The 16,066-nt window shown below is 41.4% G+C and overlaps 3 protein-coding genes across 4 annotated transcripts in view; 2 read left to right on the plus strand and 1 right to left on the minus strand.

Annotated features, from left to right (window-relative positions):
• Positions 1-7,680, plus strand: part of LOC118406751 — an 8,664-nt gene extending 984 nt beyond the window's left edge. For both annotated transcript variants that reach the window (XM_035807059.1, XM_035807068.1), the window contains exons 2-12: positions 2,033-2,182; positions 2,378-2,466; positions 2,868-2,982; positions 3,407-3,538; positions 3,875-4,096; positions 4,739-4,828; positions 5,206-5,271; positions 5,507-5,654; positions 6,160-6,251; positions 6,426-6,480; positions 6,734-7,680. In XM_035807059.1, the coding sequence (XP_035662952.1) occupies positions 2,033-2,182; positions 2,378-2,466; positions 2,868-2,982; positions 3,407-3,538; positions 3,875-4,096; positions 4,739-4,828; positions 5,206-5,271; positions 5,507-5,654; positions 6,160-6,251; positions 6,426-6,480; positions 6,734-7,251 (1,677 nt within the window). In that variant the 3' untranslated portion in view covers positions 7,252-7,680. The remainder of the gene's footprint in view (positions 1-2,032; positions 2,183-2,377; positions 2,467-2,867; positions 2,983-3,406; positions 3,539-3,874; positions 4,097-4,738; positions 4,829-5,205; positions 5,272-5,506; positions 5,655-6,159; positions 6,252-6,425; positions 6,481-6,733) is intronic.
• Positions 7,438-13,226, minus strand: LOC118406729. Its single transcript, XM_035807022.1, has 6 exons — positions 11,414-13,226; positions 11,015-11,131; positions 10,721-10,801; positions 10,123-10,170; positions 9,610-9,732; positions 7,438-7,917 (listed from the first exon to the last, which is right to left on the minus strand). The coding sequence occupies exons 1-6, from the start codon at positions 13,188-13,190 to the stop codon at positions 7,886-7,888; spliced, it is 2,178 nt and encodes a 725-aa protein (XP_035662915.1). The 5' UTR covers positions 13,191-13,226; the 3' UTR covers positions 7,438-7,885.
• Positions 13,227-13,868: 642 nt separating this feature from the next.
• Positions 13,869-15,913, plus strand: LOC118406810. The gene is made up of 2 exons (XM_035807156.1): positions 13,869-14,762; positions 15,134-15,913. The coding sequence occupies exons 1-2, from the start codon at positions 14,412-14,414 to the stop codon at positions 15,491-15,493; spliced, it is 711 nt and encodes a 236-aa protein (XP_035663049.1). The 5' UTR covers positions 13,869-14,411; the 3' UTR covers positions 15,494-15,913.
• The last annotated feature ends 153 nt before the right edge of the window (positions 15,914-16,066 follow it).

Raw genomic sequence — 16,066 nt, forward strand, 5'->3', positions numbered from 1 at the left:
GACACCCCAGCCTTTTAAGCAAACCCCTAATAGGAACGAACTTATAAATGGTTACTGTACAAGATGCTGGTGATTTCGACCACAAGTAGTGGACACTGATCAGGCCAAGGAGGTTATCAGACCAACCTCATGAGAACAACAAATGCTGAAATTGTGGTCAAGCGGCCAAATGTGGAGTAAACAAGTGCTTTTAAAAAAGCTAGCATTTTGCCAAGGTTTGCGTGTGTGAATGTTTTTTTTCTAGTTATCAGAATGTCATATAAATAGAGTATCTAAACCTGATATGGGCACATGGAGAGATTCACAAATATGCAAATGACTTTATGTCCAGAAATATGAAAATGAATATGTTTAGTGAACATTTTTGTCATACAGTATGCAGATATTTTCGAGAAAATCAGTTTGTCCTTGTGTAATTCTGTGATATAGATGTTGTATGGGCATTTTATGGAAAGTTAGAACGACATATAAGCAGAGTATCGCACGTCTCACGGTTCGTTCATTCAAATATCCCAACTTCGAAAAAATGCAGAAGTAGAACAGGTGCAAAGGTGAGTTTTAATGTTCTATACAAAAGTATTGTTAATTAGTATTTCAATGGATTTAAAAATTAGTATTTTAATGGATGTAAAAAAATTAAAAAAAAGAAGGTCAAAAAAAAAATTGCCTCCCCGGAATCGAGCCGGGTGCATTGGTTTACAATGCGCAAATTTTCCCACTGCGCTAGAGCGACCATGTTGAAGCAATGCCTGTTTTAACAGGTATAGAAATGTTTGGCATGGATTGAACAGGTCCGTTCATTCCAACGGCGACTACTCTGGCCACAAGGCATTTTGCCGCTAAGGCGGCAAAATGCAAAAAGCTCCTACCTTGCTGAAACCACACTACATGTACTTGCATTATTTAATCTATAAAAGATTATCATATAGACAGGCACCGTGGACCAATCAGAAGGCCCTATTCCATGTTGGTTATGACGCTGTAACACATAGATTCCAGCCAGCCCGGTGTGTATCGCTCCTTCTGATTGGTCAGAACGAATCGACACCAACACCGGTGTCGTTTCATTCTGACCTATCAGAAGGAGCGATACACAGGAAAGTAAGGGATATGCAGGCATTGGCCTATCAAAAGGTGCGAAACATATGCCAGAGCAGAGGGAATATTTAAAGTACAGAGTGCAAGGGGGGCTCCTTCTGTTAACATTGATAGTGAGTTTTGTTGTTCTAAAAAGTCAAAGACTGTAATGTTTCGAATATTTTCTGTGGAAATTTTGGTTTCAAAATGCAATCTGTAATCTCCTTACAAATGTATGTAAAGTTACCAAAGAACAAATGCAAATTTTCAGAAATTTGACAAAGGAATTCACACGTATAGTACCAAGGGATCTATGTGTCATACAGGAGCTTGCAAGTTTGGGTCTACACTAGGCTATATGATAGTAACATTAATGACCCGCCTTCACTCACTCGGTGGTTTATTATTCGGTGGTTATAGCAAAGGGCAAAGCATTATGACACCATATACACCTCAGGGCAGGTCATTAACTCTTAATTATATAACGTCCTTGCTTTGTTCTTCTCTACTCTACTCTACTCTCTAGAGAGTGGGGTGGTGGTTGAAAACATTAATCTCCAAGCAGATATAGAAATGCAGAACCGTATCATTTATCACTCATCGTTCCTGGGCCCTCGCCCACGAGTACTGCCTTGGACAACAGAACGATATCGTTACTAGTAGACATTGGGAGCATGACTTGAGCATTAAATGTTCAGCCAACATCCAACTCACAAGGGCCTGGATCACAATAGCATCGTGCAGTTGGATCTGTGAACAGGCTTGTTGTGTCAAATCTTCTATACACCAGTCCTTCTCAACTCTGAATATTGATTGCTCACTTTGCATGTTTTTTTTTTTTTACTTTCACAATATGGACTTCTTTGCAACTTTCCTATGTATGTAACATTATGTTTGAAGTTTCTGTGATTGCTGTTCCATCCGCTAATTTCTTGGTCCCTGCCGACCATGCCAGGAGCTGCATGAGGAGAACCAGCGGTTGAGGCAGGAACTGCAGGAGGTGCGGAGTCTGTACGATCAGCTGGTACAGGAGGGCGCGGCTGAGCACTGGGAGGAGAGGAGAGTCAACATGCTCAAATCACACGTCATACAACTGGAGAGACAGGTCAGTGGGGGGACTGTCTGTTTAGTGTACATCCACAAATATCCATCAAATCTAACTGAAAGAGTAATCTTCAAATGTGCACTGGTTTACACATCAATCTCAAGGATAGAAAGAGAACAGTTTTAAATTACTTGTATACAAAAATGTACTTATATACTACTAACGATGCATTTTTTAATGTTTGTTGCCTAACAGATAGTTCAGCTGACAGGTTCTGTGAGCTCCCATAAAGATGCCATGGTAGAAGCTGATTCTGCTCTTGATGCGGTAGTATCAGCACTCAGGTTAGTGACCTGGAACTTTCTATCAGCTTCTCTTAGTCTTACTTTCATGTTTTGGTGTTTAAGCAGTTTCAGCAAAGGTATTTGTTTGCATACAAAAGTAAGTACAAAAACAGAAATCAAAACATAAATGATTAGGACTCAAGCTCATAATTCAACAGACTAAGCTTACTACAGGGCTCATTTTTTCTGCAATGTGTAATTGATTAGCAATTCCTTGAAAACTGCAAATTGTTTTTTCTTATTGCAGTTACAATTTTAAAATGTGATTCTTTCAACCCTCTTTTCTAGTAAAAATATTGACAAAATATGCAAAAGAAGAGAACATACCTTAGATTGTACTACCTTATACATTTTTAGTTGAACCTTAATTGGACTTATGAATCACACTATTCACTTTTCAGGGAATGGGTGGCCTGTGAATCCCCAGGCCCGACTGTATCCATACAGCGTGCCAAGCTTACCCACCTTATACACACAGTCATGGGAGCCAAAACAAGGGTAAAGAAACAGGGAAAGGTAGGATATGTCTCATTTGTGTAAAACATTAATTTTTAAAAATGTTTTCCCATCATTTGACTTGTGTTTTCTTTGTTGGTTCAAACCCAGTACATGTTTGAAGACTTAAAAGATGTCACATACTGCTTTCTCTGCTTAGGACTCAGCACTTATGGGAAAGGACATAGTTTAATGTGTATGCCACTACTAGCAGACTAGCATCCTACTGTATTGTTGCACAACACTGTAGCCCAAGGGCTTTAGAAACAAACTTTAAGATAGACACTCCCCTACATGTATAGGCAGAAAGGCATGTGAAGGACTTAAACAATGAAAATGTTTCCTTGCAATTGGGGTTACCCTTGTTTGACTGTCAGTATTGTTCTTATAATTGATGATAACAAATATCATTTTCCAATCTACTATGATAATCTTTCTCCACCAGACTGGTTTTAGCAGTGAAACTATTGAACAGTCATCCTTACTGAAGAGTGCTGCTGTTAAAGGCAGTGGTGAAGGTGTGTCCTTATTGGATATCTGCAGAGGTGACATCAGACATCTCAACCTGAAACATGTGGTAAGAGTCAACAGAACTTTCATTGGTCCAACTTAGATACTGATGAACACAGGTGCTTTATTGGTTCCAGGATTTTCAGCTCCAATAGTTTCAAGATGTACAGTTTCCAGTAACCTAAAATGTTAAATGATATGTGATAAGTTTATTTCTGGTTTTGCATGTCATATACTAGTATCATGTCACATGTCCTTTTTAGTAAGTATCTTTAACAAATAACAACAGATACTAGATTTCTGTTTCAAATAGTTAGAAACACTATCATAGAAATGCCCTATGTGGTTTGCAGAGCTGCTTGTACATTTTGCAATTGCTTGATTCAGCTTTACCTTTCCGTAGGCCTCCCTTGAGTCCCAGCTCTCTCAACTGTTCAGGAAGCTACTGAGACTGCAACAGTGTGTGGAGGGCATCAGGAACCACCAGCCGGTGCCGCTGTTCTACCAGACTGACAGCGTGCTGTACGACAGACTGACAGGACTGGTTGGAGACCTGGACAAGCTGCTGTACCAGTGCTGTCAGGACCTGATGCACCTCAGTCTGCTTGTACCTGCAGCTCCTTGGGTTAGTTTTCCAATTGCAAGCATATGCTTTTATTACAGGTTTATGATAATGAAACCTGTTTTAAACTCTGACATGCATCTTACACTTGCCTTCTTATTTGTGGTCTTAAATTCCATGGTTGCAGTACCATCATGGATTAGTAGTCTGCATTTTAGTACCACCAAGGATGTTATATGTTGTATCCCAGATACGCTTTTATTCCAGAAGCGCTTCTGGGATATCCAGAAGACGTCGCAAGCCATGGAGCACTTTCTGGATGTACAGAATGTGCTTTGATTGGAGCGGACTTGGGGGAGGAGCCTAGTGTCTTATAATTAGGAAGTGGAGACTATCTTGCGATCTTGCATGTGATTTTTGTGGTCAGAAGGCTGCCATCTTTGTTCTATGCTGGAACAGCATATGTGTAATGTTCACTCCTACAAATTTTGTCACCCACTTACAATTTTCCTCTGACTCTGAGACATACATTGCACTAAAATGCAAACTTAGCAATATCTTCAGATGCAATACATACTTCTTGTTAAAGACATTTTGTTAAAGGCCCTATCATGTAATGCTACAGAAAGCCATTGTAAAGATAGGCAATTGAAATAAAACAATTGATTCACTACATATGTATAAGACTGATGTTTGCTGTTTCAGTCTGCAGTCAGACGGTTACCCAGCATGCATGTCTCTGTGGATGATGTCATGGCAAGTCTTCCCAGTATGCCTCGCAGTAAGCAGTATGAGGTACAGATTACAGAATCTGCAACTCAACATTTTGTCATCAACTTAGATCAGCAGTTATGTAATTTGTCATTACTCAGTCACTCACCTGCTCTCACTTACTCATTCACTTCCTCACTCACTAACTCACCTGCTCTGTGTGTGTGTCTCTCTTTCTCTTTAGAAGGTAACATTGAGCAGGACATTGTGGTCCAGGTTAGTATCTTCTATAAGATGGATGATACAGTTCTTTCTTACCCTTCCACAGCTTGTCTTACTGGGAGTGGGCTCCCAAAATATTAATCTTTATGGTCTTTAATGTACCAGCAGTTTCCAATGAATTGTAGTCTTTGTTTATCTATTGTTTGAACCCGTGGCTTACATGTTCTAATTGTATACAGGTAAAGAAAATTGTGGAAAGTTTGATGATAGCAGTGGGCTACTCCAAGCACATGACAGCCATGCAGGTATGTCTAATATTGACAAAGTATATTGCAACACCAGTCAATGTTTTATGTCCATAGATGTAGTAAGTACATTAATGCAGTACAGTAATGTACATTAGAATAAAAAAAATTCTTTGATGTTTTCATTTCGTTTATGTGCCATACTTTTTGCAGTGTGATAATTTGCAGTGGTCACTAGAAAACGTGAACATAAATGCATCTCCTGACTTCCAGTCTGTGTGTGTTCATGCCACAGATAGCAGCACTGGAGGAAGAGCTGACCCACTTCAGACAGGTACAGAACCTACAGATAAAGTACACCACCACCCTGGTACAGGCACTGACTCAGGCTTACAATGCATTCCAACAGGAGGTCCTGCAGGGTATCAGTAGCCCACTGCAAGGTGAGAAAAACTTCTTATCAGTATTAACAATACAAGTGTTTATATGTTAGTGCTTCTTTAGACATGTACGCACGGTGCTAGCTGTTATTGAACTCCGTGGGTTGGGGTTCAATCTCAGGGTCGTCCCCAGCTTTGACATTTTGTACATTTGCCATTTGTCTTAGGTCAAGATGTTACAAGTGTTGTAAGGCAGCTTTAAACTGCAGTGGAGTTGATATGTAACATGCCATATGTCAGCTGGAAGTGTGTTGTAGTGATTTGTGCCTCTGAACGCAAAAGTCTGGCCTTATTAATTAGTCAAAATTAGTACTGAAAGGTTTGTGATGCTGGAGATTTCAACCCAGTACTGATTGGTTAAAATGCTGAAATGTGACAAGATGAGCATACACAGACAAGCACATATGGGACAATGATTTGGTGTAAATATTTATCATAATTGACTTGATCACTGTTTCTTAATCTCAGCATCAAATAAGCTAATACATTATGTTGCTTTGTGTTAAAGGAATTTTGGAGTCATACAGGGAATTAAGGGACACAGCCTCTGAAACTGCACTAAGGGACTTTCTTAAGACATTCAAAGAACATTCAGATCAGGTAAGTTTCACTGTTATATTTTTATGTTGACATATAGCCAAAATAGCTGCAAGAATTTTATTTTACAAGAAAATGTAGATATAGCAACACTGTGTGCAGTTTTTGTCATCTTTATGTTAAGCCACTAACAGTATTTTATGATGACAATCTTTGAACCACTTTTTTGCCTTGCAGTTGGAGTCTATATCTGAATCTTTAAGGGAGCAAAATGGAGAGGATGATAACACAGGTAAAACCCATATGATTTTTGATCTTGATAAACTTGATTTGATATCAACTCTCATAATAGCTTGTTCCACTGGGTACCTATATAAGACAGTCACATTAAGAAATCAATGTTAATAAGGCCTCAAAACTATCCTGGGGACTACTGATTCTGCATTTAGTAGATTGAATTTGCTTTTTCTGAGATGTGCCAGTCTTAGGGTACTAGGTTGAACTGTGAGAGTTTACGTTACATGTACTTTGCCCCGTTGGTCCAGGTTCTATAGCCCTAAGTGGGTTCCAGGCACAGCTAGTGACAGCTCTACAGCAGGTGCAGAAAGAATGTGCTGTCCAGCACAGCAGAACAGCAGCTGACCTGGAGTCCTCCCTGCAACAGCACAGACAGCAGGTCTCCCAGGCAACAGATTTTCTCAAACAGGCTAGGGCCAATCAGGAGCCTCCATTTACAGCCCAGGATGGCAATGCAAGTGAGGGGAAAGATTCTGAGCCAATTAGGACAAGGATGACCAAATCAAGCTCTGAATCTAGACTTAATGTCGGCAGTCCTTCTGGCCGGATGAATTCAGGTACAGGAAGAGACAACTCTGCCCAAATGAGAAAATCCCCCCAAAGAACACTAGCATCGTCCAGTAGTATGGACAATGTTGACAAGACTGCTACTACAACTGGGAAAAGTAGGGGAAAAGATAGGTTGAGCCCTTTGAAGGTGACAGCTAAGGATGTCAGCAGAAGAGTACAATCCAAGGGAAGTTTAGGAAAACAAAATATCACCTAAAATGTAAGATTTTTTTAGTGATAAAAGTCTACACACATGTTCCAAATATATCCTTAACTTTTCTCTTAACATATCAGACAACATGGTTCTAAATGCATCATTGGCACACATGTGTGGATTGGTAGATATATGGAGACTTACGCAGAAAAAAGCTTGAATAGAAAGAATACAAGAACAACAGCATAGTCCTTTGATCAAAATTTTACTCAGAGTTGCCTTTTGCAATACAAACGTATTGACTGTTATAGTCCTTCTAGGACATGTGCATATTGTTCTCAAAATTTCATATATATACATAAATATAACCCTCTGTACAAAAATGAATGTTGGCAGTATTTGTGTTAAAATCCTTTAAATCTTTCCAACATTAAATTGGTGATCGAGGTACACTGTACATAGCACAATAATAAAGAGTGCTTATAGCTGAAAGCACCATCCTTGTGTCATTAAAAGCATGAACAGTATTGCTTCAGATTAAATATAGTAATAAAATGGCCTTATATTTACAATGCAGATGGTAACCATCTAATAAGCTGAGTCAAGTTGCCTTCCACTGAGAGCATCTTGAATTGATTGTGCTATCTGTCTTTAATCCAAGTGAGAGGAGCCACAAGATATACTTTAGGTCTCTTCTTCACATGCAGATGCAGCATCCTGCACTCCTTCCTGTAAGAAAATGAAATGAATGTTTAACTTTAAGACGTTGTGTTGTTACACCATACACGTCACTGATTGTGCTGATATCATGTTCTGCAGTTGTTTTGCCAGACGCAGGACAAGTTAAGACCTAGTGTGCTAGTTGCATGAAGTTTATGTCTAACTACCATACACACACACACACATACACACACACACACACACATGCAATGCGCTGGTCCACAACACAATCTGTACACACATCTGTCCTCGATGCCGAACAAACAATCTTCAAGAGCATACAGGTCATTGGTGCTCAACACAATCCAGACACAACCTGTCCTTGGTGCTGAACACGGCATCTACACAAACATTCAGGTCACTGGTGCACAACACAATCCAAACACAAACCTGTCCTTGGTGCTGAACACGGCATCTACACAAACATACAGGACACTGGTGCACAACACAATCCAAACACAAACCTGTCCTTGGTGCTGAACACAGCATCTATACAAACATACAGGACACTGGTGCACAACACAATCCAGACACAAACCTGTCCTTGGTGCTGAACACAACATCTACACAAACATACAGAACACTGGTGTACAACACAATCCAAACACAAACCTGTCCTTGGTGCTGAACACAGCATCTACACAAACATACAGAACACTGGTGTACAACACAATCCAAACACAAACCTGTCCTTGGTGCTGAACACGGCATCTACACAAAGATACAGAACGCTGGTGCACAACACAATCCAGACACAAACCTGTCCTTGGTGCTGAACACAGCATCTACACAAACATACAGGACACTGGTGTACAACACAATCCAAACAAACCTGTCCTTGGTGCTGAACACAGCATCTACACAAAGATACAGAACACTGGTGCACAACACCATCCAAACACAAACCTGTCCTTGGTGCTGAACACAGCATCTACACAAACATACAGAACACTGGTGTACAACACAATCCAGACACAAACCTGTCCTTGGTGCTGAACACGGCATCTACACAAACATGCAGAACACTGGTGCGTAACACAATCCAAACACAGACCTGTCCTTGGTGCTGAACACAGCATCTACACAAACATGCAGAACACTGGTGTACAACACAATTTGTACACAGATCTGTTCTTGGTTCATAACACACCATCCACACAAACATACAGGACACTGATGTACAACACAATCCAAACACAAACCTGTCCTTGGTGCTGAACACGGCATCTACACAAACATGCAGAACACTGGTGCGTAACACAATCCAAACACAGACCTGTCCTTGGTGCTGAACACAGCATCTACACAAACATGCAGAACACTGGTGTACAACACAATTTGTACACAGATCTGTTCTTGGTTCATAACACACCATCCACACAAACATACAGGACACTGATGTACAACACAATCTACTCACACTGTCCATGGTTCTGAACACACTACACAAATATACAGGGGACTGGTGCACAACACACTCGATACCCACTGTCAATACACACGAACAACATCTACATGAACATGAAGGACACTGGTGTACAGCACAAACTGTATACACATCTGTCCTTGGTGCTGAACACACCATGAACACAAACATACATGACACTAGTTCTCAACTCTAATACTTGTAAAACAGGTTGACGGTAAGTATTTAACATTGATTACACCTGAAATGAGAGTGAAAAGGTAACTACAACTAACCAGTCTTGTTATCACCCATTCCTGTGTCAGCTTGACTGCCCACACTCTTCTTACTGCCAATCTTCCACCATTTTGTGTTTGAATCTTTAGTTGTCATCTCATCTTCCATTCCTTGTCCTTTCTCTGCAGAAGAACATTTAACATCACTAATGCATTGCCATGGTGTAGGAAAATTAATGTTTCTGATAACAGTCCTGAAAAAAAGAGTCAGTAGGTATGATTCCCCTTCTTGTAGATTTTGGCTGAAGTGATCCAAGGAATATATCTAAACAATGTAAAATTGAAATGTATCAGGACTTTAGTACTTTCAAAATCATACTTTAATGATTAGGCATCTCTACAGGTGTAAATTAAAAGAGACCTGGCCATTTCAAAAACAACTTCAAAACCAACTTCTGTTTGATATGACACCTACACACAGTCTGTCAATACTTTATCTAACCCATGAACATGTAATTTATCAGTGTGAGTAATGTTGATATCTATATTGGTGACATGGGTGTTAAGTCTTACTTTGTGACTGTTTCTCCCTGAAGATCTTCCACCAGCGATTTCTTTGCTCTGTGACATAACAAAAACAGATCACATGTTAGCACTGACAGTGTGCTTAAGTCCAAAATAATATGTGACTATGCAAATGTTTGGGTACAGACATTCATGCTACTACTACTATGGAAACAAGGTGTAGAAGTAGTGGATCAAAATACTTTTTTGAGTTACAAGACATGATTCTAAATCCCATATTGCCACATTTGGCCAGGTGTTCAACTTACAATATCATTGCAGTTGGGTAGTTGAGGGTTCAAACCCCACCCGGGTAATAAGAAAGGTGGGTAAATAAATGTATTCATTATATATAGACTACAAAATGATACATACTGCATAGAGGAAAACTCATCATTTATTTACCCCCTACTGGTGACTGGCCCCCTACTGTTCAGTTCAGTTCCCCCTACTGTAGTGCTTAGTATTCCAACTTGAATCTGTCTCAGTTCATTTACTTAACCCTTAACAGACATGACAAGCTGCTGATGTCAAATCAGTCAAAATACAGGCATTATTTTCTCTCATACATACCAGTACTGATCATTATTTAATGAATTCTACTCACCATTGTCACTGCTACTTGTCTTTCCATCACTCTCCTTCTTGAATGCTCTCCTCCACCACTTCCTTCCTTTCTTTGCATCCTCTTTGTTGAAAAGAACAGAAAGCAGAAATAACTAGAAAGCCAACATTCACAAGCCAATGCAACATGTCATTCACCTCTCCCTCAAGGCAAAAATAGTAAATGGACCATTACAAAATCACCTTGTACAAACACGGACTACTACAAAGTTATCTAACAAAAGTACTTCTTATAATCAAAGCAGAAACTATAGAATGGAACCAATAGTCTACTGACCATTGTTGGTGCCATTTGTCCTGTCTGTGGCCATCTCTCTCTTTTTCCTTAAGTCCCACCATTTGCCTCTCCTCTTCTTGGGCTCATCAGTTTGGGCCTTCATATGCATGTCTTTCTCTGGAATGGTAACATACATGTTGTAGTGTATATTGTTTTACAGATTCAAGTAAAACATTACTTCATAATTTTCTTTAATACATAATAAATTCTTAAGTTCAAGGACCAGAGTTTAAGTGTGACTAAGCCTTCAGAATTCAACATAATCAGGATGTAAGCCTTCATGTTGTTAGATAGGGCACATGATCATCAATTAAGATCACAAAAGTAGAGTTATCATGCAGAGGGATAGCAGAAGTAGGGGCACTAATATGATAGGCTTGTTGGACATGTCAGACATACCATCAATCAACTTTCCTTGACCTTCCTTGTCACCTTTCTTGGCTTGGGTATCTGCATCTTGAACTGTCAATGCAGCAGGTGCCATTTGATGAGAGGGGCCACACATGAGAGTGACATTTAAGTTGTCTTGCTCTTCCTTTTCAAGACTGTGGACATCGTCACCTTGGTGCATAAATGAGGTAGGTGAAGATTTGTCTCCACATGTTTCATTGACAAAGCTTTGTGTGTCTTCCTTATAGATTTCCTTGGCATGACCGTGGACACCTTTATCTTGTTGCAACAATTTGGTAGGTGTAGATTGGTCACCACATGTTTCATTGACAAAGTCTTGTGTGTCTTCCTTGCCAATTTTTGTGGCAAGACTGTGCACATCTTCACTTTGGTGCAACAACGTAGTAGTTGTAGATTGGTCTCCAGTGCCACACATCCCATTGACCCAATCTGCTATGTCTTCTTCATCAGCTCTCCTAGCAAGGCTTTGTACATCTTCATCACCTGACAATCCATCCATCACCAGTCTTGGAGTGGCCGGTGGGGTATGCGCTGGAGACTGACAGGTGTAGTACGGCACATGGCGCAGGCTGTGCTTGGCGTGATACACAAAGAGAGTTGCCACAGCTGCTATCATGACCCAATCATCACGCTCCACAACAGAAGCACACTTCGGGGACGGTGGCTCCTCAGCACAACTGGGATAGTGTGCACAAGCATCATCATAAACTGGGGTCAGCAACAACTCAGTTGCTGGTGATGATGGCTTTGGCATGTTTGCAGGTGACTGGCTCTCAAACGGGAGGCAAGGCATGGGTTGTTCTGCCAGGCTGTTGTAAGTAGCTGCCAGATCCATAGTTGCAGACTTGTCATCCTCCTCTTCAAATGGGGTATCACACTGGTTGGACTGTGTCTCTTCACAACCAATCAAGACAGAACGGTCACATTCAGGAGTCTGGCCACTGGTGAGCTGACTGATAGATGTCACCGCACTCAAGTCTTCTTCATCAGCGCCACTCAACAAATCACATCCAGCCTCTTGTATCATGGAGGAAATGTCAAGATCATCGTTCATTCCATTTATCCAATCCTTCAGGTCGTCTTCTTCATCTTCCTCTCTGGCCAGGATTCTGATGTCCTGATCTGTTGGTGTGGCTCCAGCCTCTGTAGCTTTAACTTCAGGCTCTGGGCAGGGTGTAGCTGTGGGAGATAGCGCAGTGTAGTATGGTACCCAGCGCTGTGAGCTTTTGGCACGGAATACAAACAACCTCGCCAGTTCCTCAATCTGTGGAACGTCATCTCTCTCAACCCTGGAGTGGTACTTGTTTGACAAGGATTCTTCTAGATCCAACCAGATGTCTTGCAAGTCTTGAACTGCCTTGTCTTCCCAGCCGGGTAGACCTGGGTGAGAACCCACGGGTTCGGCTGTTGATGGAGTTGTTGAGAAACTTCCTGCAGTCGCATTGGCGTAGAACGGTCCCAAGAACTCCGCATAAAGAGGTCCACCGTAGATGGACATGGTTGGGTACGTACCGTCCAAACTTGGCCCGAAAAACTCCGACATCGCGAGAGAGACACAAAATCGTGACCGAACGCGGCGAAATTTTCTTCGAACTGAAGTAAACAGCAGGTTGTCAGGCATAACCACGCGGTACAATGGCGTTCCAGAACAAGCGACGGTTCCAACCATGCCATTGTTGACGCCATTTTCTTCTGCCCCCCTCCCACAAGTCGAATAATGATTAATATTGACGACAATTAAAACGTTACCTACCTTCAGTAACATCGTGATTTCCTCCAAGGAAGATCAACACTAAGTAGACAATATTGAATATAGGTTAAGTCTAACACGGTGCTAACGTTACTATTTTTCTCACCAATAACGTTATTCTACGTTACAACGTCCGATGTTTAATGTCAAAGATGAAACAGTAACGTTAGTCAAGATCTCAATAATAAAGGAAACTTTTACCCTCGTCCCGGTAAGGAGAAGTATACAGATTGAAGAATACCTGTCGAAGTACAGGTCAGACATCTTGTCCTTTCTTGTTCGTTCTGTTTTCGGCAGGTATTAAAAAACAGCCAGTCACATAGTTGTTTGTCGGACGAGCTGGACGCAGCCTCTCAGCAGATGGCGGCCATCTTGAAATCGCCAAATAAGGCAACAGCACGTAACATTAACTTTTATGGCTAGCACGCGCGTCTGAGATATTTTGTTGAGTGTACTTGCAACGTTTTACATGTTAAAGTGATACCCATGAGGTATTACGAGTGTAGTTGTAGAAATTAAGGTAGTTGTATTAGTCTATTACAACTAGCTTACTCTTACGAGTTGCTGTAAGTGCGGTCCTTTAGTGTTACCATCGGCTTACCGTCATGTTCATCACAAGATTGTTAATGTTGATATTTAAATAAACTGCGCAATCTTGTGGAAACAAGGTACCATTTACTCTTGTAGTTGTAGATTGTGTATTGTCGTTTCTACATTGAGGAACAGTCAGATCCATTCACGAAAATGCGCGATGAAACAATTTACCTATATGCTCAAATTTGGAATCAAACTGTCAAAAGGTTTTGGAGACTGACTTCAACCGGATATCCGACCGGCGTACCTGACCACGCATAGTCTCTCGCCAGGGGTCGCTCGTGTCTGGATCATGTGTGGATGACGTAATATCAAAACATTCTCAGAAGGCCCCAGGACCCGGAAGTACTGTGTGGCATTTGATGACTTGAAAGTATCATATTTACCCCCTCGGGTTGTGCTGTGCGTTTAAGAAGCTGCGTCATGACTGAAATTCGTGACAATGTTTTCCTATTTTTACCTCTTCTAGTGAAAATGGTTGGTTTCCTTTCAATACCGGATCAACTGTCGACACCACGGTATTGAGTCTGAGCAAGGCCTAGCCTCTAACTTCATATTGAAGTTCCGGGTGTGGGATATTGTCACGAGTTGTATCTAAAAGAGACCTTTCGTCTGCGCATATCTGTTGGTGAAACAAAAGTTATGGCAAGCAACAGTTGTAAGATTTGGGTTTGCGTGTTTTTCTTCGTGTTGGCCATCTGCTCCTTCATAACGCTCATCACGTTCGGCCCGCTCTACGGGATAGACAGCGTTGCCGAACTGCAGTACCGGCGGACAGAGTGCACCGTGAAAGACTCTTCCACAAGCGAGGAATCCTGTACGTATAAATGGAGGTGCACGCAAAATGATCCACATGGAGGTCGGACATGCCAAACCAGAGAATCCACTCTACTTTGTTTGAACGTCACGGTGGAGTACACAATTCCTACTTCAAGTGGAACTTTCACAAGTCAGTTGTCGGACTCGATCTACGGTGTTCAATACGGCAGCAAGGTAGGCTACATTTATCTTCAGCACTGGAACCACTTTTTTGGAACAACTTGTACGTTATACGTTTGGATATAATGAATGAAAGAGTTAAAAGAAATAGCTTTGCTCACTGGGTTGTTTATTCTATAGTCATAGCAAATACCTCGGGCGGTCATTGACCCTTAATTTACTTATGATGATGATGAATTTACTTATGACTCGCTTCAAATCGTCGGGCGTGCGGGTGTTCCGTGGGCGCATGTGGTGGGGATCGGTAAACCTTGCGCGCGGCTCCAGGAGTCTGCATTTTCCCAGGGTAGATCCTGATGATTCTTGACAATATAATGATAAGGCCATGTACAGGGACTTTTCTCATTTTTTCCCTTCTTATGTAGTGTACCTTCAACACGGGCTGTCCTGGCTCTAGACGCAAAGTTGAGGAGTACAGCCGTGACTGGGGAACACAAAACCAGCGGTATCAGTGCTTCTACGACCCGTCAAACCACAAGAACGTTATCCGAACCAACAACACGACACTCGGCAAGTGGGGACTGTTCCATCTGTTCTTCTGGCCGTCGCTCCTCACAGTCGTCGGTGTTGTTGGTACCTACGTCACTTGTCGCGCTCTACCAGGCCCGATCTGTGGAGACAAAGCAGGTAGAAATGGCGGGAAAGGGAGATCAGCTGGTCATCATCCAAACCCGGCATTTGATGTCACACCTTCTTGTGACTCGCCTTCCTGTGACGGCATCTAGTAAACAGATATTGGAAGGCTAGATGTGGAGTTTTGAAGTCATATCTTCCTTTGACTCACCTTACACTAGTTACAGTGAGTGACCGCGTCCAGCATAGTAATCTCCGAGCAGATGTTGGCGGGCATAATCGTGGAAAACAGTTGGTGACATCAACGGGGAGATTGGAAACTGTCATGATTATACCTCACCATATCTGCTTGAAGATTAGTCATCAACAATTGTTCTGTAGATCGCCACAAAGATAATCCTTTATGTACAGAAGCCCATAAGGATCCGTATAAAGGACTTGGTCGTACAGAGCATTTCTTGTTGTGCACTGAATGCAGTATGTTAGTTAGGAGGATGTTTTTGTCGATCTTAGCTCTGAAGCCACACTCTTTCAGATATCTATCCACCCATCAGTCCATTTTCATTCTGACATACGAGGGGCATTCAATAAGTAATGCCCCTGACCCACTTTCAGTTGTCTGATCTAGATGAAATTTTGCATGTGTAATGAGTCATATCTCTATGGATTATGTTGCAAAAAACAGCTCTGAACTAATTGTGGTTACTGATTTACTGGTGTTTGAA

The sequence above is a fragment of the Branchiostoma floridae genome, chromosome 2, assembly GCF_000003815.2.
Source record: "Branchiostoma floridae strain S238N-H82 chromosome 2, Bfl_VNyyK, whole genome shotgun sequence".
Taxonomy (NCBI): Eukaryota; Metazoa; Chordata; class Leptocardii; order Amphioxiformes; family Branchiostomatidae; genus Branchiostoma; species Branchiostoma floridae.

Coding starts and splice junctions, on each gene's coding strand:
- LOC118406729 (XM_035807022.1), bottom strand. CDS start 13,190: ATGTTACTGAAGGTAGGTAACGTTTTAATTGTCGTCAATATTAATCAT. Junction 10,802..11,014: donor GACAAATGGCACCAACAATG/GTCAGTAGACTA, acceptor TTTTCAACAAAG/AGGATGCAAAGAAAGGAAGG. Junction 7,918..9,609: donor AATGGGTGATAACAAGACTG/GTTAGTTGTAGT, acceptor ATTTTCTTACAG/GAAGGAGTGCAGGATGCTGC.
- LOC118406810 (XM_035807156.1), top strand. CDS start 14,412: ATGGCAAGCAACAGTTGTAAGATTTGGGTTTGCGTGTTTTTCTTCGTG. Junction 14,763..15,133: donor GTGTTCAATACGGCAGCAAG/GTAGGCTACATT, acceptor CTTCTTATGTAG/TGTACCTTCAACACGGGCTG.